We start from the raw sequence: 27,281 nt of genomic DNA, 5'->3' as shown, positions 1-27,281 counted from the left end.
GGAGCCCCGGCACGGGGAAATACTCAGCCAGAGCATCATCCCCAGTGAGGGAAGTGCATACCGGGAATTCTCTGCTGCTCTGGGAGCCTGCTCATCCCCAGCCACCCAGCCCAGGGTGCAATAGGCAGCGAACCCTGACCTGGGACCTGCTCGTACATCCCTCCAGCGAAGGCAGCAAGGGCTGCTGTGAGGAGGCAGGAAATTCCAGCCATTCCCCTGCACCAGATCAGCAGCTGTGAGTTTCTGATTGAAGCCCTGGGGAGCCCTTCAGCAGCGGCTGTAAGAGAGGGTGGGCTCTCCACCACCTCTGCTTGAGGTCAGCTTTGATTTGCAAGCTGGGAAAACATGGAGGAGAGCAGCCTGCCAGATGGACGCTGCCCAAAAATCCCACCTCATTTACGAAGGGTTTGGAGGGCTTGAGGAGTAGGGGAGGAAGAAAAGAGGGGGAACAGACCAGGCTGTTACAAGAAAGAATTAAGATCTATGAGGAGCCAGTCTGCCAAAGAGATCTCCTCCCCAGCTCTCTGGATCTGTGTCCAAGAAACCCAAGCAGGATGCTCTACGATGAGTTTCCTCAGTGCTGAGCAGTGAAACCTTCGATCTTCCCCTCCGGAGAGTTCTGGTTGCAAAATAACCTCATCGACACAGGGCTTACCCAACAGCATGACATCACTCTGGAAACACTGCCTTGCAGGAAAAGCTTATCACCTTATAAAGTGAATTAAAATGAGAGTGATTTCATCAGGGGTTGACTCATGGGAGAGCCTGTGTCCTCTCCAGCACACATCCTGGCTCACGGGTATCAGTGAGTGTAATAAAAGCAGGAGAACATCACAGTGCTCCAGTTCTGAAGAAAAAGCTGGAGAACTCAATGAGATCGCCACAGCAGCTTGGAAAATAAAAGGGTTCCCAGAGGTAGGACATCAAAAAAAGGCAGAAAAAGCAGAAATGCAAAAAGAACCGTAAAATTTTCCTCTCGGATCCCACCTCCAGTAACAAACCACTGTTAACTCTCCAGACCAGGGGCTCGGTAAGTCCTCACAGCGCAGCTTTTGGGCTAAGACCGCTGCGTGACCTCCCCGAGCCCTGTCCCACCTCGGAGCGCTGGCCTGGCTGTACCGGGGGCAGCCTTTAGCTCTCCGTCTTAGCAAAGCCGTGCCTTGCGGTGATAAATACGACATCCAACCTGCTCCGCAGGGCAGCTGGCGAGGGGTAAAGGCTGAATCACCGACACCCTCGCTGCAATCTCCCCTCGTGTCGCAGGGACCTGACGCTGCCTCTTCACTGGCGACACCTCGTTTCCTCCCATCGCTGTGACATCGGAGGTGGTGAAAGGACCACAGGAAGCCCTCAGGACCAAGCTGAAGCTGTTGAAGTGCTGTACCTGTGCCAGGCTGTCCCAGTCCATCGCACCGGGGTGAAGCTGAGCACAGTCCGGCTGTATGGCAGCACCATCTGGTGGCACCAGCCCTCCCCGCCGCCCCAGTTTGCTCCCAGTCAGGACCAGTGGCATCAGGCACAGGGTAGCAGCCTGAAAGCAGCCAACACAGGGCTTCTACCCGTCCCCAGCCGAAGGCAGGCTGCATCACACCCCACCATGAGCAGCCGCCGTGGCAGCCAGCCTTCAGCAGCACCGACAGCGATGAAGCAGCCCGGCAAGGCAAAAAGGTGCTCTTGGGGAAGACGGGCAGGGCTCCAGGGTCACGCTCAAGGAAAGCGGCACGCAACAGTGCTTGGATTTGCTGCACCCCAGCAGCTTCCAGACATGCTGCTCATCTTCCAATCATCCTCGAGGGAGCTCTTCCTCCAAAAAAGAAGCGTGGCAGAAGAAAACTGGCTAGAAAATGACTCGCAGTGGGTTCCCAAGCGGCTTAGGAAGGCTGCGAGGGATTTGCAGCCTGTGGATCAAAGCCAGCTTCAGAACCACAGCAGCTTCTGCTGCCAGCACGTCACCTGCTGCATCCCACAAGGCTTCGTTGCTGAAAGCCCCTTTGGTCAAGACTATGTCTATGGAGAGGTGGAGAACTGCTGCTGCCATTTAAGCCCATGTGAGAACAGTAAAGGGCAGGTAAAGCAGAAATACTTTATTAACTGACAGATCTGGAAAAGACTGAAAAGATTTAGGGTTCACCAGGCAATGCTGACTTTGCATGACATGGCTACGAAACTCGAGCTTAAAAGGAAACCGAAGAAGTCAGTCGGATGAGCTGTGATCGCCAGCTCCTCGTCCATCTGACATTAGCACGCCTCAAAGTTTTACCAGACTTTAACACCTTCCCCCAGGAAAGCGACCGTCTGTCTGACCCTGCAGCGCATAAGTATCTCCAAAGGAGTTTTGGGAAGCTCTCTGAACCCTGCCAGACCACGCCAGACCTCCCGGTCTTCCGAACGGATGGCCGCAGACAGACCTGCTCGCCGGGAAGCCTGACATTCAGCGCTGCTCTTTCCCATGTGCAGAACATGCTCTCGCCACTCGTGCTCCAGCCGCTGCGGACCCCAGAGGCACTATCAAGTGCAGACTGGGCCATACCCATACCTCATCTATGAGCAGAGAAGGAAGAGAGGAGTTTTTTGTTAAAGTAATGCCATGGGGTGGTTAAAACCAGCATTAGCCTTGCCCCAATTCCAGCTTGGGATGCAGAGACAGCTCCAGTCACTGGAGGAGCGCGGCCCCAGACCCCGCTCTCCAAGACTTTGCCTCATGAATAACAAGAATCTAAAAAAAAAAAAAATAAATCTGAGTAGAATTGGTGTTTTCAGCGTGAGAAATGTACAAGGGGGTTTATTAATCAGACCCTTTCGCCACTACCTCCTGGAATTATCCAGCTCGGAGTGAAACGGATAAGTCTCAAACTTGCAAAGAAAAACTGTTCGGTAGCCTTTTCATCCCAGAGCTTTCAGGATCACAGGCTCTCAAGATCTAGCCGTGCTGCTTCACGCTTTGAGTCATCATCAAATCAGGGGAAGGACACAGTCCCCGGGTCTCTGCATCTTAAGATCAGTAACGCTGAACAATTTTTGCGTTAATATTTCAGCGCAGTCTGTTGAGAAGGGTGGCTGTTGCCCCCTTCGGCCTTGTGGACTAAGGGAGGGCCGGAAAATTTACCTCAAAGTACAAAGAACATACAGATAAAAGAAACACACGTATATAATAGGTGGCAAGCTAAAACTTCCAAATACTCCTGTAAATAAAAATGACACAAACACCCAAGATACGCAGCTGAGGCCGAAGAGAACGAGCCTAGACAGCATCTGTTCCCATTCCGAAAAACAGCCACGCGGGGATCCGTATAGTCCCAGGGCTCGTCTCCAACAGCAGCAGGTGCTTAGGGAATGGTATAAAACCAAATACGCTGTTATCCCGTCACTCTGTGATCACCGATATGTAATCGCCACCCTAAAAAAGGCATCTTCAAAAATTACGTCTCCCGCTGACTGTGAAAGAACACCAGGAGTCAGAGTTAAACTCTTTATTTACTTTGAAACATCGGTTTAAATTTTCAGTTACAAAGTCCAGTCTAGCAATAGCAAGCTGAAAGTATGTTAACGGTTCTTTATTACACAGCCCTTTTGTGACACACTAGATTGTTTGGTTTTACAAGGCACTGCAAGAACACACTGAGAAAAACAGAAGCCCCGACGGATTTAGAATTGTAGCTCCAAGAGTCCTGGTAAGCACGAGACTGGCGACACCTGAGATACCCAGACAGACAACTGTTTATTTCACCACAATTAACGAGCAGAGGACCCGGAAGGCTGAGTGATGCTGTAACATGCAGAACGGAGTCCAAACAAAACACGTAACCTTAGAGGAGAGACAGAATAACCTTCACAAATTTGGCCAACCTAACCAAGAGTGACAACGAAGTAGCAAATACTCTGGGTTTTTTTTTTTTTTTTTCCCCTTTGTCAGGTCTGAGAAAACCTCAAGAACTCAATTCAGTGCAGTTTCTGAAGAGCATCCTTGCATAAAGGGGCATACCGAACAATTCCAGCAGTTTCTCCCGGTGCCGACAGCCCAGTCTTTCCACCCACCTTATGTGCAAATGGCTCGCCTGTCGCCATCCCCACCACCCCGCTTCCCAAAAGCGAGCCCCGCACAGGACAAGGCACTCCCTGTTTAATCAAAGTAAACATTTGCGATTTAAGAAGCTGGTGCAATAGAAAACCTGAACGTGTACTTAAGTGGCACAGAGTTTTACTTAAGGGCAGTGTAAAGTTTCATTTCCTATATTTAATTCCTATCTATGGGGAGGCATTTTCTTCTCTACTTTGTCTTAAAATAGACTGAGCAGAAGCAGGTCTCAGGTTTCAATTAATACGATGAAGAATTAACAATATCCTCAGCTTTGGAGGTTTGGCAGAATATCACTTTCATCACATAAGACACTAATCAGACATGAATACAAGGTGGTTTTTTTTTTAAGAAAAAGTGCACTTTATACTGCAAAACTTTAGGGCTTCTGGTGCAAAAATAACAAATCCATCTATGTCAAGATGCGTACTTATGGTATCAACTAGGGGTATTTTATCCAAGCCAACGGACACAGTTTGGAAGAAAACCTTCGCAACTCAGAAATTCCTCTCATTAAAATATTACCGGATAGCGTAGCGAAGTAAAGGAGACAACAGGAAGGAAGTCGCTTTGTGAAAAGTATGTAAAATTAATTGTCGACGATTTTATTATCTGCACTGCGGGATGAAATCTGAAAACCATAATTAAAGAAACCACACAAGCGTAGTTTCTACGGCTAAACATACCGGTTTCCAGTCAGCCTTCAAACACTACCACTCACTCTTAAAGCAGCTTAGCGTCTGAGCACCGGCGGTGTGGCTGGAGTTAGAAACACGCTATCAGTTAAAAAAAAAAATAATGCACGAGTCGCAACAAGTTAAACCATGAAATAACATGGTCAGACCGTAATGGCTGCTTTAGCCTAGCGCCAGCTCTCGTGTTAGCGGGAGTTACCAATTCAACTCGTTTACACGGTTCTCCTATTTTTGGTTTTAAGAAACCCCTCCTTCTGGAATTCCTTTTACAGATTTCATAAGAAAGCCCGCACGCGAGGTCAACGAATCGCACAAATGAAGGCTATTGGAGTGTTAGAAGAAACTTCAGTGGATTGTAACTTTTTTTAGCCTTTTCATCAACAAAAATAAGAACACTGGGAGCCTGTGCCGTCCACTTCGAAGTCTGCAGGCCTGGAAGCTCTTGGGCTTTTATTCCAGGTGTGGCACTGCGTGACAGTGATCCGGAATAACGCCCTTTGCCAGCTGACCGAGGCACTAAAAGGTTAAATATTGCCTGCACAACTGGCAGAACGGTGAGAGACACACCGGAGTTTGAATGCTACATCTAAACGTGACTGTCCAGGTAAGTAAATACAAATAGCAGGGTTTCCCACCTGACTTACCACAGTACGTGCGGTACAAACCCTACGGAGATAAAGGTAAGTTGACATATTAGATCAGAGCCCCGGTTGAACGAGTCTGTTTTCCTGCTGCGGGCAGCAGGCACTACCCAACGCATCAGGCTACGCGCGACAACGCGACGCTGCCTGCAAACGCCTTCGCAATGTCTGCAAGGAGTTGGCCACGAAGCGTTTATCTCAGGTTCACTCTAGACACCTTGCCTCTGAATTTCCCTCCTCTCCGGGGAGAAAGCAGAGCAACTGGTTCGTTTTCACGAAGCCTGAAACTTTTGAAGACCCTCAGTCAGGTCCCTCCTGGGAAGGACTCTTGAAGCTCAGCAGTTCTTGGCTGCAGTCTCATGTCACAACCGCACTCAACACCTCTAACCATCTTCATGACCTTTTCATCCTTTCCCACTACTACCACATTTAGGAGGAAGCAATCAGCTTGGGGAATACTCCAGATAAGCGTGAACTGCTCGGTATGATCTTACAGGTTTTGATATCCTTTCCAAAAGCTGCCAAAAACCATACAAATAGCTTCTGTATGATGGGTGTTTACCTTCAACCATGTCATAGAATATCTCAAGTTGGAAGGGACCCCTAAGAATCACCAAGTCGCTCACGAGGCTTTAAGGTAAAAAAACTTCCAAGCTCACAGTATTTTTGCTGTGTTTTATAAAGTCAATTACCATGTTTAATTTGAAGGAAATATCTCCCGACATCAGTGTCACCGAATCATGAAGGAGTTTACGAGTATCTGGCGTTCCTCAAAATCCTCCGCAGCATTTAATAACTGAAACAATTAAATTGTCATCACCAAACTTCACCAACGCGTTAGCTGGTTCCTACTCCAAGCTGTTGGCAAGTAGAAAAAATGACGTCAGACCCGATACAGTGGAACCTCCCTAATTCTCTCTTCCACACAAAATATTCTCACCCCCGTTTCACCGTGAAGTGTATTCCCAGAGACAATTTGCAGTCACAGGATTCTAAAACATGACCAGCTTTTTTTTACATTTTACAAATTGCAGGCACAGTAATTAACACTAAACCTGAACTTCCTACACTCACTCACTAGCACGGAATTTTTTGTGGTTGGCAGCAGGTCTCCCAGTCAGTGCAAATTAGCAAATTCTATTTATTGATGAGCCGGAAGAGAAAGTAGATAGTAAGCACTACACAAAACATCAGCTTCTTGAAGCTCTGCATCAGTTTGAGGTCATATTTCCAAAGAAAATATGCACCTATAGGAAAGGCATTATGAATTAATGAATTTAACAAAAAAAAAAAAACTTTCAAAAAACCCCAAAGTATTTAATTTAGGTCAGATTAAATAATATTAGTTTAATGCCATTTTCAAAAGTTTCACTATACAAAATTTCTCTACCACCAAGACACCCTTTACAAATACAATCTCCGAGGACTAATTCTCAAAAACCCCAAAAGATTATAAAATAAATTATGTTTCCTAAGAAACCGATCACACGGAAGCTTCACAAAAACAAACTATGAGGAAACACACACCTCGAAGTAACGCCCAAAGCAAAGTATTTCCAGAAACGAGATTTTTAACACTGACACAAAGAAGGTCAACCACTGCAGTCCTCGGACAAACAGCAGTCACAGAAACTGGCTCAGGATTTCCCCCTTGAACAGCAGAGAGCACCCAAGAAAGAATATCTACGGGTGTCGAACAAGACACGCTCCACAGGCTGAATAAACTAGCGTGGAAAGCCTTTCTCGCCACGCAGCCGCCGCTGTCTACCTTCCCTGCCGATGAATTTGGAGCTACTCCTCCTCCTCAGCCACATCCAAGGAGGGGGATCTCCAAGGCTGCCCGCTCGTACGCTCAAAGGCAGCAAAAACATTCGGCAGGCGCGGACAGAGAGGGCTCACCTCGCTCAGAGACATTTATCACCAACAGAGCCTGACCGGCGACCTGCCGCCAAACCCTTCCCGCCGCTCTCCGAGCACGGCCCCCACGGGCACCGCTGCTCCGACCAGCCCTGCCTATGGCCGCTTCCGTTCCACGGTCATCTTCGTGTCTGTTATCGCCTCACTAAACTGTTGATCTTCCGCTCCCATTCTATTCACAACTACAATACACGTAAATTAAATAGCGTTACTGAAAATTACTTAAATCAACTGCTGACCTTAGCAGAATACACAAATTACTCCTCTTTCGAAAGTTTAGCAGCTAGGATACACTGATGACAAAAAACTTACCAGACAAAGGAATAAACCTACATGATAAGTAGCTCTACTATTTGCAGAAATGTGTCAAACCACAAATATTTAAACAAAATATTAAATATAATAAATTACTAATCAGAAAGTCTGCCTGCCCGCTGACAATCTGACAAGTGCTACTTCGTATTTGAATGCAGAAGAGAACATTTACTTTGAAGGCAAACTCCTTTGATCAGGAAAGCCCGTATAGTAAATACAGCGGTAATTTCCCCGGTAAACCAGAAGTCTATCCAAAAATCTTCATACACAGGTCCCCTTAGCACAGTTATTACAACGGCAGAAGTCTTCGTCCTCTCTCAAGGGTTACAAGGAGAAGTGGTGTTGCCTTTGTCACTAGGCTTCTACTGGAAAACAGCAAGTTAATGGCAGCTCTCACTGAGAGATACTATAGCAGAATCATTCATAATTAGAAAAACTAATATAATGGTATTTTAAAACGGTTCAAAATGTTGTGTTTTTATATATATATATATATATATATATTTGTAAAGGTATTAGAAACAAACCACAGACTCTTCACTTAAATGAAAACCCTCAGTGAGCCCTACCAGTCATCAAGGACCAATTTGGTGCCCGTTCCCACCGTAACACCATCTGTCTTTCGCTGGAATCTTGTAATTTGGAAGCAAACCTACACGCACGACTAGCGTCAACCGCGTTTACAGTCCCGCTTAGAGCCTGCATGTACACTTCCCCAATTTAATTACTGGGGAAGTTCACACAAGGAGCAGCACTTTGTACCCTCCCATTGGGAGGGGGACACTAATAAACAGCCCCGAATACTCATTCTAAGCAAAACTCCCAGTTTTCAAATAATTGCCTCTGGTTTACAGACAGTGGGAATAGGTTTAAGATTTTAGATTTGATTTGGCAGCACGCCTTCGAGTCCGCACGTTCGCAGATTTAGGCCTATAATAAATCCAGGTGGCAACTTCGAATTTAAGTTAAACATTACTCTTCGCCTAACTTTTAACGAGAATGAAAACTTATAACTAAAGAAGTTATAAATTACTCAACCTTCACCTTAAAAATAACAGCTAGCACCAAGAATCTAGGATAAAGATCTCCTGCGGAGAAAGTGGCCTTTAGCAAAGCTATTTAACCGCTAATGATTTGCTTTATACACATATGAAACAACGTGTTTTGTACAGGAGGTATATGGTTGACTTGAGTGAGGAAGGTGGCACTGAGAGCGTAATAAAAAAAGACATTTGGAAATATTTGGCGCAAGTTAGGCTTTTACTGTGTACAAAAAAAAAACCCCAAACCAACCCCTATCTTCTGCTCCACAGCAAAAGGAACCCAAAAAACCTCCCTTCTATCTGCAGCTACCACTTAACCAGCACATTACAGAGGACCCTATGGATATCTGGACAATGTGGGGTGAGAAATCAGTGCCTAAAATATTTTCCACTTCAGCAAAGTAATTTCGAAGACTCCTGGTCTCCACCCAGCGCTGTTTCACATCAGACAAGCCCACACCATTCCAACTCTTCTCAGTTGTACTTCTGCATCATAACCTATCATTTGGGCCAAAGAGGGGGGGGAAAAAAAGCACCAAACCAAAACGAAAGCAAACCTTTCAACTTAAGGACTAGTCATTAGAAGACTGGGTTATCAATTCCCTGCACCTGAACGCCAAGTCCAGATGAGAAACTTTCCATCTGCGCTGTATTAGACTGGTCGGTAGCTGTCACTTGGCTGACAGATAAGCTCTGGATAAAGCACAGCACACACACTTCAGTCACTTCAGAAATGAGGAGTTGCAGGTGTTTTAAAGAAAAGATTTTGAATCCTTTGTTGCCTAGGCTGAAATGCACACATTTGACAAAAAAAAAAAAGTCAATTTCTAGAAGTGGAATTTTCCTTTTTGAAGTCTCCAATTCTGGGTCTGTACGTTCCAGACCGTTTCCCCCAGTACTTCAGTACCAGGGAAAATTTTGGAAGTGCAATACTAAGATAGCTTCTGCCCGCTTTCAGTGTTCATGCTGACAATTGATTTTGTCTTCAGAATGCTCCAAAACATCAAGCATTTCTTCTATTATAGCCTGTAGCGCCCGACCCAGCTGTTCTGCGGTATATGGTTTTCCCAGTGGAGGCACATGAACAAAAGCTGACCTCCCGCGGCTCTGGTACAAGGAAGTGTAGTAAGTGAAGTCACAGAGGTATCTGAAACACAAGAAGAGAGCTTATGTAGCAACAAGTGACAAATACAACGTGCCAACGGCAGGACAGGGGGAACGGTAGATTCTTATCATTTAGCATTGCAGCAACATCCTGCGATAGAGAGCGGAATACAAGCCAGGTGTTGCGAGTCTGTGCGATTGCTTTAATCAAATCTAGGACAAAGAAGAGTTAAGATCTCTCTTTCTCCACCCCGACGGTTGGGTGACCGCTGAAAAATAGATGGTATTGCCAGCCCCGTGAGAAGCGAAAAGCGTAGGAATCGTACGGGTCTTGTAGCTGAGCACGGAGGGAACACGTGTTACAGTACGAGGCTACTCTCCCCATTGACCACTGGCATCCCATACCTGCCGGCATCCTTCGATATAGTGACCGTGACATCCAGCCCCAGTGCTGAGACTCTCTTGCAAACCGTGTCCATGTCAATAATGGAATCGATGCATTCTGGGCCACCTTCTACACAACACTGAGAGCCAGGGCAGAAACGGCAGTTGTCTAAGCCTTTGTAACCTACGTTATGGCCACACTTCTCCAGGGTTACAGTTGTCGCCATACCCGAAACACCAACATGAACCACCAACTACAAGAGAAAAGAAACAAGTTATATCAACCAAAATACAAACGCCGGAGAACCAACGGCCCGCCATCCCCAGTTAAAGACTGGTGGAGTTGTGACAGGAGTTCTGGCATGAATATCACAGTAACGAGTCATTTTATCGATGAACTTGTGGGTCCGGTACAGAACAATTCTTGTTTCACCGCCTCCTGGCCTAAATTGTGATTTACTCAGGGTGAAAATGAACGTTGGCACGATCACAGCCGAGCCCACCGCTGGCACAGCCCAGGTGGCACAGCCTAACGCCAGCTGTCTAGACAGCCCTGTGCAGCGGCCTCTTCACACCGACTGCTCCCATTAATTGGAGCACTCTATTCTGAGCTGTAAAATTCTACAAATTCACATGTTCTCATGACAACAGAGGAAAAGACCTAGTGAGGGACTACCAGTCTGAACATTCATTAAAAATGGGCACTTCACATCATGCTCGTTGCTGTAAGCGCGGCAGATTTCAGCCATTTGCCCTGCATTTTCTCCTTTACTCACTCACTTGTGGACTGTGCTTTTTCCATAATGCAGGAATGAGCCTTTGCACTGTCTGGTATTCAACTGGGACTTCATAGACGTGCAGATCCACATCATCTCGCAGTCCTAGCTTCTCCAACTCCTAAGAACATAAGGAAATAAACAAAAACAAGACGGTCAGACACAAGCTCAGCAGAGGACATACTTCTGGAAAGTTTATTAGCAGAGTGAATCTGCTGTGAGGGACTAACATCAGCTTACAACACAGGCTGGATAACCTTGTAAAAAAAAAAAACACAACTACATAACCGGGAACAACAAAGGCATCTCTCCACCTGCGTTAACAGCCTTCACCCACAGGACCATTCGTTTTGCTCTGATGTGTGTATAACAAAGAAATCCACATTTAACTGACAATAGCTATCAGTAACACCCATTCTCAAAAGAGAGGTTGGCTACATTATTTACAGAGATATAGAGTCATATCCACTTCTGAAAGAACTAGATATTACGTAGAGAAAGTAGAACTGGGAGGACTATAGTTCATCGTCTAATTTGTCCTCTCTCAGGACTGCTGGCCTGGAGAGCAAATTCACACTTGTTTCCAGATAAAGAGCTCTCAGGGTTAGGTGACGGTACTACCAGGCTGCAACTCCATGTCTGTGAGTCTCCAAACATTAGCAAACATCCCTCGTATGAGAAACTGAAGCAATATTGGCACACCCTCCTCAACATATTTGCCTTACTTCTATTTTGGCAGAATGTGGAATACAATACAGCCTGCTTCCAAAATGTAAAACGGGTTTCCATCGCTAGCTTTACCCATACCTAATATATTGTACTTAATTTTGCAACATGAGCTGTTACCATTGTAGTGATTCAACTAATGCAGTAAATTATTTTTCTCTCTATAACGTTAACTAAAGCCATGCCTTGAAAACATCCCAAATATCCAGGCAGTAAACTTAGCCAATTTTCTTTAAACTTTTCATAACACAAAGTTAAATATCTTGAAAAGACTTCTTTAAAACCAGAAGGAAGAGGAAAGGTGGTTTTTTTTACCCAGGATACCTGACTGGAAAGAACACAGTTTCATCCCAGCACTGAGAGTTCCCACTACATACAGCCCATGGCCCTGGACACTTCTCCCTTGCTCTTCTTTGGTCTCCGTTTCAACACACTCCAGTCTCACCAGTAAGGCTTCAGTTCGAGGCTCATTTGGTACTTCAGACTTTACCAGTCTAGCCCAGAACAGGACTCCATCAAAAGTGAAACCTTTCAGAGCCATCAAACCCAAACTTTTAAGAATTCAAGGAACGGATACGCCCACATGATCTGAAGCCTCTGGAAAAAAAAAATGTTCTTAAACAAAATCATCAGCTGAGCTCAAACCTAGGAGCCTTGCACAAGTCTATACTGGGAAGCACTTTTCTGAAGCGACTTCAGCTATCGTGTTCAACGAGTTCCAACAGCATCTACCTTGGAGCAAGTTTCCCTCTGATGAAGGCAATGTTTTTTGGCACTCTGAAAAATTTTACAGCTGCTTTTCGAGGCTGATAAGTGACTGGACAGGCCATAAAGCTAACAGCCTTAGTCAGAGCCCTCCCATAGCTCTGACTCCTCTGGAAAGAAGCTGCAAGTGCATCCTCCTCACTGAAGACAGAAGGAGCCGTGCGCTCTTGCTTCTCTATCGCCAGGCCTCTGTTTCAGTTAGAAGAACCAACTCCAGCTTTTCACAAGTTAATACACAGCAGAAGCCTGTCATCTGGTGCTGCTCTTCTCCCCCGAGACACAGATCGGTTGAAAAATACAAGCTTATTCGTGCCAAAACCGTGAGATGATTACTTGCGCTAACACCAAAGGGGCTGCACGCACAGCAAGAGAATAACCTGCAACTCCCATCCATAAACCGCTGTAGCTGTTCTGAGGTAGAAACAGCAACGTAAGAAGCCATTACACTATCAAAGACATTTCAAAATATTATTGGATGATTAAGTTATCGCTGTTTTGGGTTCGGATTCAGTGATCAGAGCCAGGAGCTGCTCTTTCAGGTAATTCTTAGGCCTTATTTTCCTGTGCAGAGAGGCTGTACTTGCAAACGGCAGGCTAAGAAGTACAGATTAGCTATTTCAATGAAGCTTACTCACTTTCAAATCTTGTATTTCCCTAGGTTTAGAATTCTCCCAAATTAAAGACAGCTGAAAGGAGAGGACAAGTTGAGGTTTTTGGACTGCCCTGTTACAATCCTACCTCCTCTACATAAACGCAGCAGTATCTTAGCATCCTTTTTCTCTGTAGTTATCAGCACGAGCCGTTTCTTTACTGAGAAAAGAAAAATAAAACCTTTAACACTTGTACTGACAGACCACAGTCAGCGAAACAAGGCTTAACATAACTAAAACACGGAGCAAAGGCAAGAGTAAGACTTTCAAGGACCAGCAGATATGAGCAACAACAATGATAAATCACTTGCTCTGGCTCTAAGGGCAAGTCTGGTATTAAAGGCTTGCTGTATTGATTAGTGTCTGGCACACACAGACATTCATTACCAGAGATGGATGCTAAGTGATGTTTCATCACATCATCTTTACACAAATCTGCCTTCAAAACGCTAGCTGGTTTATGTGGAGCGTTAATAAAGTAAGTAGTTTACAAATGAGAGTATTCAAGTACAAGTCAGTCTCTTTAGGAAGATCTCCAGAGTGTTAATTGGTAGGAATTCATCATCACTTCTCTAAAGAGCGTGAAACAGCTCCTAAAGGTGAATTCAATCGCCAAAAGTTTTACCGGCTGCGCAGAACGAGCGTCTACAGCGAGCAAGAAACCTCGGGCCGTAGGAGCCGCGCCATCTCAGTGACAGCTACCTTCTCCAAGCGCAGATACGTTAAACCTTAGCTTTACAAATTCACAACTTTCTTTTAACCAAACGCAGCGTTCACGTGCTTCCACTCAATAATAAAGATGTACACTGGCCCCAGACAACTTACTACCCACAGCCTTGTATACCTGACAAATATAGAAAAACGAACATGTTTGACCGATTCCCTGACCCCTCAACAATGGTCGTCTTTGTGAGCCTTTAATATCCTTATCAGGTCTGTCTAGACACCCTGACAGCAATTGTCCTTAGTAATGTCAAAACGCACCCTGACCTCTCTCCTCCTCCTCCTCCGGCTCAGCCAGAAGCACTTCAGGGGGATGAAGGCAGGAGCCCATTAGCTTCACAGTCCACAGGGCACACCTGTGTCTACCTAAGTCACACCAGGGAGGCCAGAAAATGCACTGAACAGAAAGCTCGTTTCAGTAACTTCTACTCGAAAGGAAGGTCCCTCCCAAGCAAAAATTGCAGCTGAAAAAAAACCCTCAAATGAAATGTTAAAACGATGAAAACCAGGAACCGCAAATCCACATTAACTCAGAATATTTTTACTGTAAGCCTTAAAGAAAAACCAGAAAGAAGTTATCCTTCACTCTGAATTTATAGGAAATCTCCCCGCCATGTGTGAAAATCTCCAAACATTTCATCTTCGCGTTACTTAAGGTACCCACATGTAAAAATGGTGTAGCTTTCAAAGACAAACAGCTAGAGTAGAAATTCACTGCAGTCAGAGGGAAAACACACGCCGTGTCGGTGTTCTATATAAGCCAAATAAAACCAAAAAGAGGACTGGAAAGAAAAGCAGAGAATTTTATCCTCGGGATTCAGGATAATAAAAGATGTAATAAACCAGAACTAGCTTAGCCCTAAAGCTAGGAAGGATTTACAAAGATTGTTTAATTGATTTTTCTTCTATTAAAATGCAGATCACACCGTCTGGGATTCAGAAACTCAGACACGCCTTTGTGTCCACTCAGCTCCATGAAGTCCCCTGTCTGAAACTTGCACAATGCCCAACTCGCATGTGCTCAAAGACATGCTGTTCCTTTTTGTCTGGGCCTCTCAGGGCTGAGACAGGCTAAGGAAAGGCAAATCCTCCCCGCTGCCTGAAAGTTTATGTTTTTAGTTAGAAGCTAGCGCGAGTATTGAACAGGAAGACGGGCTCCAACGCAGATCATCGCACACCACCAACTCTAGTTTTATGCTCTCGAAACACCCCCAAGCCCACAAAATGAATTTAAAATGCACGTGATTACTTCATCCATCAGCCGCACAGCTGAGCAGCCATCAGTGCCTCGAGCTGCGGGGCTGAAGGAATGACACGCCATTTCTCTTTATGGGAATTATACATTAGGTTTGTTTTCGTACGCAACAGCGGAACACCCACCACTCTTCCTGGCCCAGAAGCACAATACCCTTTTGTCCATCTCCTCCAGAATAAAACTAGCTTGTTTACAACAACTGACATTACACAAGTAAGAACAAACCAGATCAATCAGCCTCACTACTAAATTTCAGTAATATGTGATCTTTTTTCCACGTACACAGCCTGCATTTCTTCCCCAAACTTAAGCTGAGCAAACCCTAACTCAAACATATTCATTTCCAAAAGGCTCTTGGAGGCAAAGGTTTCGTCTCCTCATACCAGCCAACACATTAGACATCTGGACATTAGTTGACTGTAATTGATTAGAGTTTGTGATTTAATTTAAAAGCATTCTAAAGAAGATATTAATCTCAGAGCTCTGAAGGGAATAGAGATGTGTTGGGGAGAAAAATAGATTTAATTCCCTGGGCAACTGTACTAAAAGGTACTCTTGAATTCCCAGTAGCTTTGTCATAAACCACATCCAGAAGTGACAAATAAGGAAGACGCAGGATAACGTGGCAGCACTGTCCCTAGCTCGTGTTTTTACAGCAAGCAACCTTAATCCCTTAGTTCAGCTGGGCATCTAGCAAGGGTTTGACTTCTTCTCCTTGCCTCATTTGCGAGCATATCAGCGTTACACGGATGAACACGTTCACGTGGAGCTAACGGCGGCATAAACTCGATTTGTTCAAGCGCGTATGACCTGCTCGAGCAACGAACCTCTACAAGCGCTCCTGTCTCCAGCAAGGTCCAGCTCCGTCGATCAAGCATCACTCGCTGCTGCTTCTCAGCAGAGAGGAGGCTGGCTCCGGAGCAGCAAACGCTACCTGATCCCCCCACGCAGCCCACCGCCGAAAGCAGGCGGCTGCAAAAGGAACCGAGGGGAAAGGAGGCAGCGGCAGCTGCTTTGCTTTGGAGTCAGAGCCCTGACGTTCAGACCTCCGTTGGACAACCCTGCTGTACTCCGCAAGACTACCAGGTGGAAGTCTCATTATGGATGAGACTTGGCTTAAAGGTTAACCAACTTGCCCAGATCCAAGCTAGAGCTGAGAGAAAAACATTAAAATTCTTCTGGGTTTGTTTGTTTATTTATTTTGAATTCTCTGTGGCGGAGGAAGATTCCAGGCTCCCTGCCCCATTTAACATCTCTCAAACCTAGGGAGTTAGCCTGTGAATTCCTTACTTGCCTTAGCTACATTAACTCAATCTCATTAAATTCTACTAGCTAAGGGATTGTTTTCAGAGAAGCGAATAAAACATTATCCAGCTGACCATCTGGGTATCTGGAGCGAGCTGGTCTCAGTTAATAAACTGGGAAGACAAGTTACAAAAGAGCTGCAAACTAAAATTTGCACGGATATGTTATCAGCACGGCGCTCTGTTTTAACTTGCTAAGAACAAAGTTATAGTGTTACCTGAACTGCGATCCAACTGGCGTTAACAGCATGCTCTCCAAACGGACCAAACCCTGGAAGAGAAGTAAAAATCCACAGTGATGAAGTCATCCCGGCAGTTTTGACTAAACTTAAAGTTGCAAAGCGGTCTGCGCTTTCCTGTTTGACATATCCTGAAAGAAAACCCACTTCTAATGCCCAATCCTTATTTACTTAACATCCAAGTATTTAATAAGAGACCTTCAGAGAAATATCTGAACTATACACCTTTTACTGTGAGGGAAAACAATAGCTTGCCTCAAAAGAAGCTCTTTTTTTCCCCCCAACAGACACTGAGGAAGCGTATTTCTTCCTTCCTGACCAGGTCAGAAAAGCTTCTTATCAACAGATAAGCTGGCCAATGTAACGGAATGAGAATCATTATTGGATTTTCCATCCCTGATTGTTTTAGCCCACAACAGATGCTTCCACAAATGCAGATACCCCTGCCTTGAATACTTCTTCCCTGCCCAGGTCTTCACCAAGATCCCTGTTAGGATTAGTTACGCCTTACGAGGAAACAAACAAAGCGCTGCTGACAACTCGCCCACACCAAGCAGAAAAGGTTATGATAGCATTATCAAAAATACTTACTCACCATGTTTAAATTTCCTAATGAATAACTTAGAGTTAACTAGTAATCCATAACATCTTTTCCTGAGCAAGCACACAAAGGTTAAGCAATTTATCTGGGTGCAACGTCAATATGCTTTAATTTAAAATGTCAGAGTTACCCTGCGAGCCTAATGCAATTAGGAGACATAAATTTTGTCTAACTCATGAAAGGACTTGAGAGGGACTACACATATTATATGACACGTTAATGGAAGCATTCTACTTGCTATCAACAGTAAGTCTGAGGTAATACGGCACACGACGACATAAGGAATGGACCTTTTACAATCTGACCAAAATAAATCTTCCAGAGGTTTCCACAAAATCAAAATGTAGGTATGTTTTCCTGTGAGCAAACCTCGAACGTTACTAAGACAATCTACGACTGCAGCACAGGGGAACAAGTCAAATAACCGGATGCCTTTTCAGCTGTTGCTGCAAGCTGGGGACTCTCTGGAAACAGTCACGACCTGCTAGGTTTCATTCCTAAAGAAACCGTAAGAGTCTTACAAAAGAAATAAAATACATCTATTTAACAATTCAGCCGCTGGAAGGCTGAAATCCTACAGGTGCCCACACACGTAAAGGAGCCCTCTTACTCTGAAGCCAAACGCAAACTGGCACAAGCACAGCTGTGGGCTATTGCTCCTCTGACTCATCAGAGTCAGAGGGATAACAGATCCCTCGTGTTATCTCTTTCGAAGAAGATAAGGAACTTTGTCAGTAGCATCAAACTCCACCGAGCATGCCCAGGAGTTCCTCCACACCCACAAAAGGGCCCTCCAAGGCTCATTAGCGGTAAACCAGCTGCACAGATCTTTATGGGATTATCTCCTTAAAGAGTTCTAAAAAAGAAATTGCACGCAAATAATACTTATCCTCAGTGAACATACACTCGTAACCGAAGGGGAACACAACCCCATTGCTGATTTTAAGGAGGAGTTTAGCACTATATTGACGACAGATTATCAATATGGGTAGACCTGACAAGATAACCACTGTATTTTAGAATCAGACTTCCCTGAAAACAGGGGAAAAAAGAGAGAGAAGCAGTATTGTAAGCAGCAGAGTATTTGCTGACGCAAGTTTTCTGTTTAGTCACTGCCAAGTGCGGCCGCTCAGCAATAGACACAGGTTTGGGAAAGCCAGAATTTGCCACCTGCTTCTTCGCTCTCCGCAACTGTTATCTGCAAAGACACTTGCCTCCAATTAAAACCGCTCCAGCGCATCGACGACAACAAACCCCTCGCCCCCGGCTCGCTATTCAAACAGCCTCAACTTCAGCTGCTGGGGGGAGACCTGAATAGTTTCACCGAGTTCCCCATTTGTCACAGAACTGCCTTCCCCACAAATCAAGCCAGCCAGCCTTTGTACCCCAGGGAAAGGAGCCTGACAAGCTCTCGCCTGCGACACCAGGGCCTTTCATTCCCTCACTTATTCTTCCCCGAGGCATTTCTGCCGTATTGCGTGGGTTATTTTGATAGCAGCGTGGACACCCTGACGGCTGGGGATGGGGCGCTCGGCGAGCAAATGTGCCCCCTCCATGCTCTGTTTCTTCCTGCTCCTTGGGAGATTCAGCCCCCTTCCTTCCCCAGCCAACAAACCTTCGGGGAGGATCAGGGATGGAAAAAGGGGGATCCCAAAGCCCCCCTGCCTGGCCGAGCCTTAGGAAAGCCCCTCACCTAAGAGCGTACCCCCCCCAGCTCCTGATACCCCTCACCCACAGCAAACGCCCCCTCCCCACGTTCCCCAGAGCCCCCCCAGACCCTATCCGCCACCCCCAGGGCTTATCACCCCACACAGGGGACAGCCGCCCCCCCCAAACACCCCCTGACGGAGAGCACGCACACCCACACACCCCCCTCCTGGGCACCCACCCCGCCACACTCACCCCAAGCCCTCACCTCAACCCCCCCACCCCTCATCTGCCCCCCCAGCCCCCATTTGCCTCCTCACACCCCCCAGGACAGCCCCCCTCACCTGACCCCTCAGGAACCTCCCCGCCCGGGGCAGCCCCCCCCCGTACCCGTCACCACCACCGCCCGCCGCGGCTTCTCCATCGCGGCTCCGTCCCGTCCCGCCGCCGCCGCCCCGCACTGAGCGCACGGCCCCGCCCCGCCACAGAGCGCGCTCCGCCCTGCCGCCTAGAGTGGCCCCCCGCCACCACCGAGAGCGCTCCGCCCCGCAGCCTAGAGCGGTCCGTCCCACCGCGCCAGACCATCGAGCGCGCTCCGCCAAACCGCCTAGAGCGACGCAAGCGAACCGCTTCCGCCGTCGCGGCGGAAGTCGCTCAGCGGGACGAGGCAGGGCGGTGGGGCCGTCTTCGGGGCGACCCGGGAGGGGCCGGGTCCGGAGACGTTCCACCGTTGAGCAGCTTCCCCCGGGCCTGGGGGAAGTTTGTAAAGGGGCCCCAGTGGGAGTTGGTTAAACCGTTACAAAACGCTCAGCCTGATCCACGCGCGGGACTCTCCCCCTCCCGGGGAGGCTGCTGAGAAGGGGGAGCCTGGCGAGAGCACGAACCGGGGCCTGGATCCGCCGGTACTGGGAGGGGCCACAAAGGACACTGGAAAGCCGGCGCGTGCCCCGCGGGGCACTGTGGGTGCGCCACTGCTTCCCGCCCCGCTGTTCAATTTGCGGCACTGTCATAAAATCGCGAACCGGGCTCCTCGTCGCGGCTTTACGGCCGAGGCCAGGTTCCGTGCTCTGATTGGCTCCGCCGGGGCGGCGCTGCGAGCTGATTGGTCCCGCTCGGGGCCGGGGGCGGTTTGAGCGGCAGCGGCCGGTGTGGCGGCGGCTCCGGCACGATGGTGAGTAACGGTGGGGCTGGGCTGGGGGTTGTGGGGCGGTGTCCCGCTTTCCGTCCCGGTCCCCGCCGGTGCCTGAGGCCTGTCCCTTTTCCACTCACAGCTACCCCTGTCCCTGCTGAAGACGGCGCAGAACCACCCCATGGTGAGTACCGGCAGCACGCCCCATCCCCGGTCCCGCAGCCCACCCTCGGGCTTATTGGGGCTGTGCGAGTGACACCAGGGCATGTCCTGGTACTGGGGCTGGACTGGCGCCCCCATGACTCCCGTTTCTTGCAGCTGGTGGAGCTCAAGAACGGGGAAACGTACAACGGGCACCTGGTGAGCTGTGACAACTGGATGAACATCAACCTGCGGGAGGTCATCTGCACGTCCCGGGTAAGGCCAGACCCCTGCCGTGGGCAGCCCGCTGGGGTCACCCACCCTCTGTGCCCCCAGTGAACCCTCGGGGAGCGTCCCCGGGGGTGCCCGACCTCTGGCCTGGCAGCTGGGCCGCCTCTGCTGTAGCTCAGAGGCCGTCACTCTGCATGAAGTGCAAATTTAATCCAGTTATTTATAGTATCCGTGACTGAGGAACGCACCCAGGCGCACGCTCGAGTGGGGTGGCTTCTGCACCGCACAGAAACCTCGCTGTGCGAGCAGCTCCCCCATGAGAGGGTTCTGGGCACAGGGCTGGGGGCTGCAGGACGGGGCGTGATAGTCCTTGCCATGATGCTGACCTGAGTTTCCTGGGAACGGAGCCTTCATCTGTCACATGCCGATGGAGAAGCGAGGTCTGCTTCAAATGCTTGCACTAACTTTTTATTACCTTTCTCATCTCTTACCCTCTAACTCGCCACATCAAAACGGAGGAGCCTGTTGTTTACTCGCGCCGGGGCTCTGCGTCGTCTGGTACTTTTGCCCTTGGCCAAAGGTGCTCCAGAAGATTGTGATCTGTGTTTTGGGCTTTGACCTCAGTCAGAAATGTCTGGTCTTGTCCCTACCAGCCACGCGCTTTTGGAAGCGGCAGCCAGGTGCATGTTGGCTGTTGCTGCTCTTTCCGTGCCCTAGAACATCAGAGCTCCATGGGAGAGCCTGGCAGAGATCCTTGTTCTTCTGAAAAATTTCTCTGCAAACCCCCATACCTGTTGTCTTCGGAACGGGAAAGTTTTGAGTGGTTTTCCTGGGGCAGAGAGTCACATTTTCACGTCGATACGACAGAGTAAATGGCTTGAGCGAGGTTTGAGAGAGGGGCTTGTGGGGCTTTGGAATCTGTGGGCGCATCTCTGCTTCTGGCAGGACAAGCAGGGGGGAAGCACTGATGAATTTAGCAGGAGGGGGGACTGAGGGGAGGTAACAGACAGCAAAGCCTTATCCATGCCCAGCCTGCGACCTGGGTGATGTCCTTTTCTTTGGGAAGTTGTTTCCTATGGCCGTTGTGGAAGAGCAGTAGCTTGTCTTTTATTCCCTCTGAGTGATGTAGAGGTATCCTGTCACCCAGCAAAGCAGCTGGACTCATCAGCTGCGCCTCTGCCCGCCTTTAAAACACCAGAACCGCCTCCAAAGCCCGGGTGAACGTGGAGTGGGGCCGCTGCCGGGGTTGTACTGGTGGCACTGGTGGGGACTGGCCGCTAGATGGCACGGAGCGGCGGCGGACGGGCAGCACCGGCCCGGGAGGCGGTTGTTTACTCCGGGGAGGCCGGAACGAGGAAGCGAGGGAGCCTGGCTCCATCCCTTCCTGCATCCCGAGCCAAGGAGCAGCCAGGCAGATCCAAGGCAGGGTGGGGTTTGTTGGGTGTCTCTTGGAAGAGGACTGTTTCTCTCTGTCTTGTCTTGTGCGCAAAGGACTTGCCTGTACAGGCAGAGTTGCCCCAAATAACTCCTGGGGTGGGGGTGGGGGGGGAGCCGACTTTTTTATCCCAGGAGAGGAGGAACAAGGCATTCTTGTTTAACCCACTCTTCTGGGGTGTTACAGACACCTCGTCCACATGCTGCCACTTGAGAATCGCTGGGCTCAAGCGATCCCATCTGCAGCCAAACCCTGACGGAGCCGCTGCGGTGGCGAAGCGGGGCGAGGCGGGTCCCTGTCCCTCCTCCCAGTTACATCATGGGCAGCAGCCGAGTTGTTGTTCAGCTTCAACGCTCTATTCCTATTCCCACAGCCGCCATCGACGCGCAGGAGGCGAAGCCCTGATAGGTTGCGTCCTAGAAAAGCCCTGAAACTGCGTTAAACAACTAACAAGCAAAATATAAAGATAGCTGCTCTCTAACTGGGTGCCTGAAGACTTTCTTTTTTTAATATATATATAATCTGTAAGCTCCTTATTCTCCACAGCTGCAGTTACTGAGCTCTGGTGGCACACGCCCCGCAGCCAGCTGGCTCCGGACCTGCCTCACTGCTCCATCCACACCCCAGAGGAGCGAAGGAGTGAGGTGACTCCCAGCTGAGGCTGCTGGAGGAGAAACCCAGTCGTGCACACGCCTTTGCTACAGCTGTGTTTTTTCTTGCCAGAGTTGGTTGTTTGTAGCCATTGTGTGTAACTTACTACCCTTGCCTCTCTAGTCCTGCTTTCAATTCCCTTCTTATATGAGAAGGGAAGGCACTTGCTTCCTCAGCCTCTTCATTTTTGTGCAAGTGCTAGAAGCAGTTGTGGAACAAATTGAAACTACAGTTGTTCTTGACTGTGTGCCCTCCCCCCCTCAGGTTGTAACATGTTTTGGAGGAAAAAAACCACCCTTTTTTTGCAGCTAGTTACAGATAATGCTTTCAGAGAAGACTAGCAGAGCTGTCACGCTCTCCAGAAGTGATGGAAATATTCAAATGCCCCAAAAGTGACACAAAAGCACCGGTTTTTGTTCGTAGCCTAACATGTTGCTCCCCAATAGGATGGAGACAAGTTCTGGAGAATGCCAGAGTGCTACATTCGTGGCAGCACGATTAAATACCTGCGTATCCCCGATGAAATAATTGACATGGTGAAAGAAGAGGTGGTGTCCAAGGGCAGAGGCCGTGGCGGGATGCAACAGCAGAAGCAACAGAAGGGCCGTGGTGTTGGAGGTGCTGGACGAGGTAATGATCCTGTTTGTTTTTCAGCTCGGAGAGGGGTGAGCGGGATCCCTGCCTTTAAATTTCACCTCTTGTGCAAGGGATGGCTTTTGCTTCTTGGCTTTAAACCCGTGACCGTGTGTCTGGGAGAAGCTGGAGCCGCTCCTGTGCAAGATCTAGCCAAGCGAGCGTGTTGCCTCGCTTGTAAGGCAGCTTCTGCCAAAGAATAGAAAGGATTCGTGCCAGGGATGTGCCTCCCTCATTACTGGGGTTGGGCAGGAGCTTAAGAGAGTCTGAACTTGACCGTTTCTACCCTTCCCGGCTCGGGAGCATGGCCCTACAACACTGGTGTCTGTTAGCTGAGCTAGTCAGGGAGGAAGACAAATGGCTATTCTGTTTGAAAATAGACTGGGCTCTGACCATGGCAGTGATAGAAAAACATCATCTTTTCTCCCATTATAATGGGGCTTTTGATCTCCTGACTTGTTCTTTTTTTTTTTTTTTTTTTAAAGTATCTGAGGGTTTGTGTTCCTCCTGCTCGACATGAATAATTCATGTTTCTGATAAAAGGGGAGGTTACCACTTGTGAAGAAATAGGTCACCAAAACGAGTCTGCCTTCCCTGTCCTACTTCACATAGTTAGGTGATCTCAGAGCACTTCAGCTTGGGGATATATTTTCTCTTTTCACCCCAAACTGTCCGGCTGGAAGCCTGAGAGCCATTTCTCTCCTTTCCTGCTCACCCCTCCCACCACATCTTTGCGATTCGCTTTGTGGTCACCTCGCTCGGCCCCAGGGTTGCTCTCGGTGCAGGCTTAGCCTGCAGTAGGAGCTTAAAATCCTAAGTGTGCTCACTTGTGACAACAGAATTAGGTTTGGCCCGGGAAATCTTAGGTTTTAAAAGGAGCCCTGAGGACTGAGACACCGACGGGCAAAGTCCCTCTGCGGAGCAGCTTTAACGAGCTGCCTGTGTTTTGACTATGCGAGGAATCCTGGTAGGACGACTGGGATCTACCCGGGGCCATCACGCCACGCTGGGACGCGCGACGTGCAGCGTCTCCGACTCCCAGGGACTTCTGGAGGGGAAAAACCCCTGTGATTTCTGCTGCTCATGCTACCGCCTGGAACCTCCGAGCATGCAAAAGTGACCTTTACAAATCTGAAGGCGCCTTTATTTTTCCTCCTTCCCTATTTCGGTGTCCAAAGCACTTGGCATAACAACTTTTTTGGATATGGTTATTTGGACAAACATTTTAGCTGAAATAGTTTCTCAGCTGTGGAAATATCCACCTTGTGGAGAGCAGAGCTGAGCTCTGCTTTGAGGTGGAGTTCCCTGCTGTTTTGATGTGCAGCTTAAATTCGCTGATGGAATATTTTAAAGGGAAGCTTCAGCATTTGCTAATTAGCTAAAAGGTTTGGCTCTCATTACTGAGACATGAAGGGAGGAGGAAGAAAAAAAAAAAGGCAGGACAATTTTGTTGAGAGGCCAGCAGGCAGAAGTGAAGCTATAATTGTGCACACAGTTGAAAGGATTATTGTTCCTGACACTGGTAATCCTTCATCTTTTACTTCTTGGCTTGCCAAATTCAGAAGTACGGCAGTCTTTGTTCGGCTTCGCTTGCAGCCGGAGCCCTGCGAGCATCCCAAGGACTGCAGGGTTAGGAGCAAGTTTTTTTGCTGCTGGTTTAGGCACGTCTCCTTGGCGAAGCAACCAGAGCAGAGGGCTCTAGAGAAGCTCTTCTGCCTGGTGCCCAGACCGGGTCTCCTCTGGGTTCTGCCCTTTGTGCGGAGGTGGCTGGCAGGGTAGATCCGCAGTCCCTTTACCGCTTGCATGCCAAGATAAAAATTACTGCCTGGAATTGCTTTCTGTTTGTTAGGGGTGAATCTGAGCAGCAAGGGAAGGATGAGGGTGGGCTCGACAGCTCCCACGGCAAAGACGGTCGCAGCTCTCGGGTACGAGGATGCTCGTTCGCCTGCAGTGGGTCTGATCGCAGCCACCCGGTCCCCGCTGCCTCCCGGGCCGCGAGCGGTAGCCAGTGCCCCTCTGGAGCGCTGGAGCGCTCTGTCCAGCAGCGAGGCGGTGACAGAGGGACGTATTTTTTTTCTGGTTTGTAGCTGAGCAGTCTTCAAAACGAGTGACCCTCTTCGTCACTTTTGATTTGCCCTTAGAGCTTTCAGGGGACACAGTATAACCGGCTCATCCCACTGGATTTAAGATGTGGTATCTCTTCCTTGGTTCCATTTTTCAGAAGAAGTTAACTTTGATTTAGGAGGGCATGTTAACACACTGCTGGACGGTGAACTTACCGGCGAGGGGAGAGAAGTTTATGCACCTCATGAATACGGGGTCTGAAACTGGCAAGGGAGAAATCTCCAAGTCCTGTCTCTGCAAAGACTGGAAAATAGGCGTGTGTTTGGGTAAAACATAAATACCTGCAAAGCTCTGAGCGGTTGGGAGACATCGCTGCCGTACCCTGATGCTGTTATACCCGTGCTCTTTCTGTCCCGTAGGTGTGTTTGGTGGCCGTGGCCGAGGAATACCAGGCAGTGGAAGAGGCCAGCAAGAAAAAAAGCCAGGCAGACAATCAGCAAAGCAATGAGAGGCTGTCTGCACCCTGGCCGGGGACAGTGCTGCGATGCCGTTTGGTTTTTATCACCTCAGGATTGCCATGTGTTCAAAAGCGTTACCTTTCTACTCTTCCGTCAGTTGATCAGTGCCCGAATCATGTCGTTTGGAAGCCCCTCGCAATTTAATCTGGTAAAGTGGAGTTGTTCGCTCCTTGTAGTCAGCAAGTCATTGGAAATATTTTTAAAAAAAAAAAGTTTGTGGTTAAGGACCTCACTTCTGCCCTCTCCTGAGAGTGAAAGCACTATTTAATTTTTCAGGGTCACCAGGCTTAACTTAAAAGATTAACCGTGTCCGGTGGTATAAGAACGAAGGCAAACACTTTTCTGGATTGTTTGGATTTGTTGGGTTTTTTTTTTTAATACTTGAAACTTGGGAAACTTCTTGCATTTGTAAGAGTTGTGAGTATTTTTGTTTAAAAACACTGAACTTGAGGCTATTGTATCTTTATGCGACTAGCCTTGAGGGTTTGGAGTTTTTTTTTAAAAACAACAAACTTTTAAGCTGTTGCTTATCTTCTGTTTCTGGCCAGTCAGTTCTGTCTCTCTCCTGCAGCTTAAAGGAGAACTTGGGATGAACATTGCATTGGCCTTTAAGGGTTGTTTCCAAGAGAACTCTGTGATAAATGAGGGTTTCCCAATTAGTCTATTACCAATTTGACTTCAGATTAGAAGTTTCCTTTAAAGGAAAGGGTTTGCTGTGTTCTCTTGCGGAAGGCTGGTGTGCCCCTTACTCTTCATGTTTGGAGTTTTTCTTCTATTTTTTTTTTTTTAGTGAGCTGTTAAGTTGATTTATTTCCCACACACACACTTTGAAAACTCTCTCCCTTGTGCCTGTGACACAAACTCCTGAACTCCAACAGTATTCCTCAAGCTTATTTCTTCTGGTACCTAGTTACTGACTTCACTATAAGTACTTGTCGTTTCCTTTTCTACTCACCAATTATCTTTCCTTGGGGACACAGACCAGTGTGTGAGCATGGCCCTCCTGTGGGTTAAGAAAGCTCCTGTGAATTCCCAGGTCGGGTTGCTCCAGTCTTCCATCCCACGGGGTGCAGGGTCCCACGAGCAAAACACACCTGCAAAAATATCCTGGCTGATCTGAATTGAATGTCTGCATGAGGGCACCGGGGGAAGGAAGAGGCGCTGGCTGTGCCTCAACCCCCTGAATGGATGTAATAGCTTAATTTTAGGGGACTGATATTGTGACTTGTTCTGAACAGGTTTGTTTTGTTTTGTTTTTTACAACTGATTCCCATACTGAAACCTACTCTCTGCCATCACCACTGTAGTGAGAAAAGGAGTAAAGAACATGCTTTTATATATACTTATTTTTTTAATGTTTATAGAACTCGTGCGCAGTGGTGAGTAGGAATAAATCGCCAACCTGTACAAAACGACTCCCTCTCTCTGTCTGCGACAGTGCTGACCCCTGCCTTAACCCCTACACGCTCCCGCAGCTGGCCAGCTTCGCCTAAACCCCTGCTCAGGCCCTGGTATAAGTATTAAATCCCTCAGCACACAGGCTAAACCTTTGGTTTCTAACAGCAGCCACGTGTTCTCCATGGCCACCCCTCCTCGGCGAGGCATTAACCGGCAGCGCC

General features: G+C 48.1%; 2 protein-coding genes across 3 annotated transcripts; one reads left to right on the top strand and one right to left on the bottom strand.

Annotated features, from left to right (window-relative positions):
- Positions 1-8,882: 8,882 nt before the first annotated feature.
- Positions 8,883-19,766, bottom strand: PGPEP1 (pyroglutamyl-peptidase I). Of its 2 annotated transcripts, none has more exons than XM_075077403.1 (5): positions 19,745-19,766; positions 16,592-16,644; positions 10,955-11,071; positions 10,196-10,428; positions 8,883-9,833 (listed from the first exon to the last, which is right to left on the bottom strand). In XM_075077403.1, exons 4-5 carry the CDS (start codon positions 10,399-10,401, stop codon positions 9,641-9,643), a joined length of 399 nt encoding a protein of 132 aa, XP_074933504.1. In that variant the 5' UTR covers positions 10,402-10,428; positions 10,955-11,071; positions 16,592-16,644; positions 19,745-19,766; the 3' UTR covers positions 8,883-9,640. The 2 variants fall into 2 exon arrangements, with proteins under 2 accessions (XP_074933504.1, XP_074933503.1); XM_075077402.1 differs by lacking the exon at positions 19,745-19,766 and adding an exon at positions 19,251-19,400.
- Positions 19,471-27,077, top strand: LSM4 (LSM4 homolog, U6 small nuclear RNA and mRNA degradation associated). The gene is made up of 5 exons (XM_075077405.1): positions 19,471-20,031; positions 20,132-20,173; positions 20,308-20,406; positions 22,894-23,077; positions 25,564-27,077. Exons 1-5 carry the CDS (start codon positions 20,029-20,031, stop codon positions 25,650-25,652), a joined length of 417 nt encoding a protein of 138 aa, XP_074933506.1. The 5' UTR covers positions 19,471-20,028; the 3' UTR covers positions 25,653-27,077.
- The last annotated feature ends 204 nt before the right edge of the window (positions 27,078-27,281 follow it).

This window comes from Phalacrocorax aristotelis, chromosome W (genome assembly GCF_949628215.1).
Source record: "Phalacrocorax aristotelis chromosome W, bGulAri2.1, whole genome shotgun sequence".
Classification (NCBI taxonomy): domain Eukaryota; kingdom Metazoa; phylum Chordata; class Aves; order Suliformes; family Phalacrocoracidae; genus Phalacrocorax; species Phalacrocorax aristotelis.
Note: the sequence above shows the minus strand (reverse complement) of the source record. Positions and strands in the feature narration are given on the sequence as shown.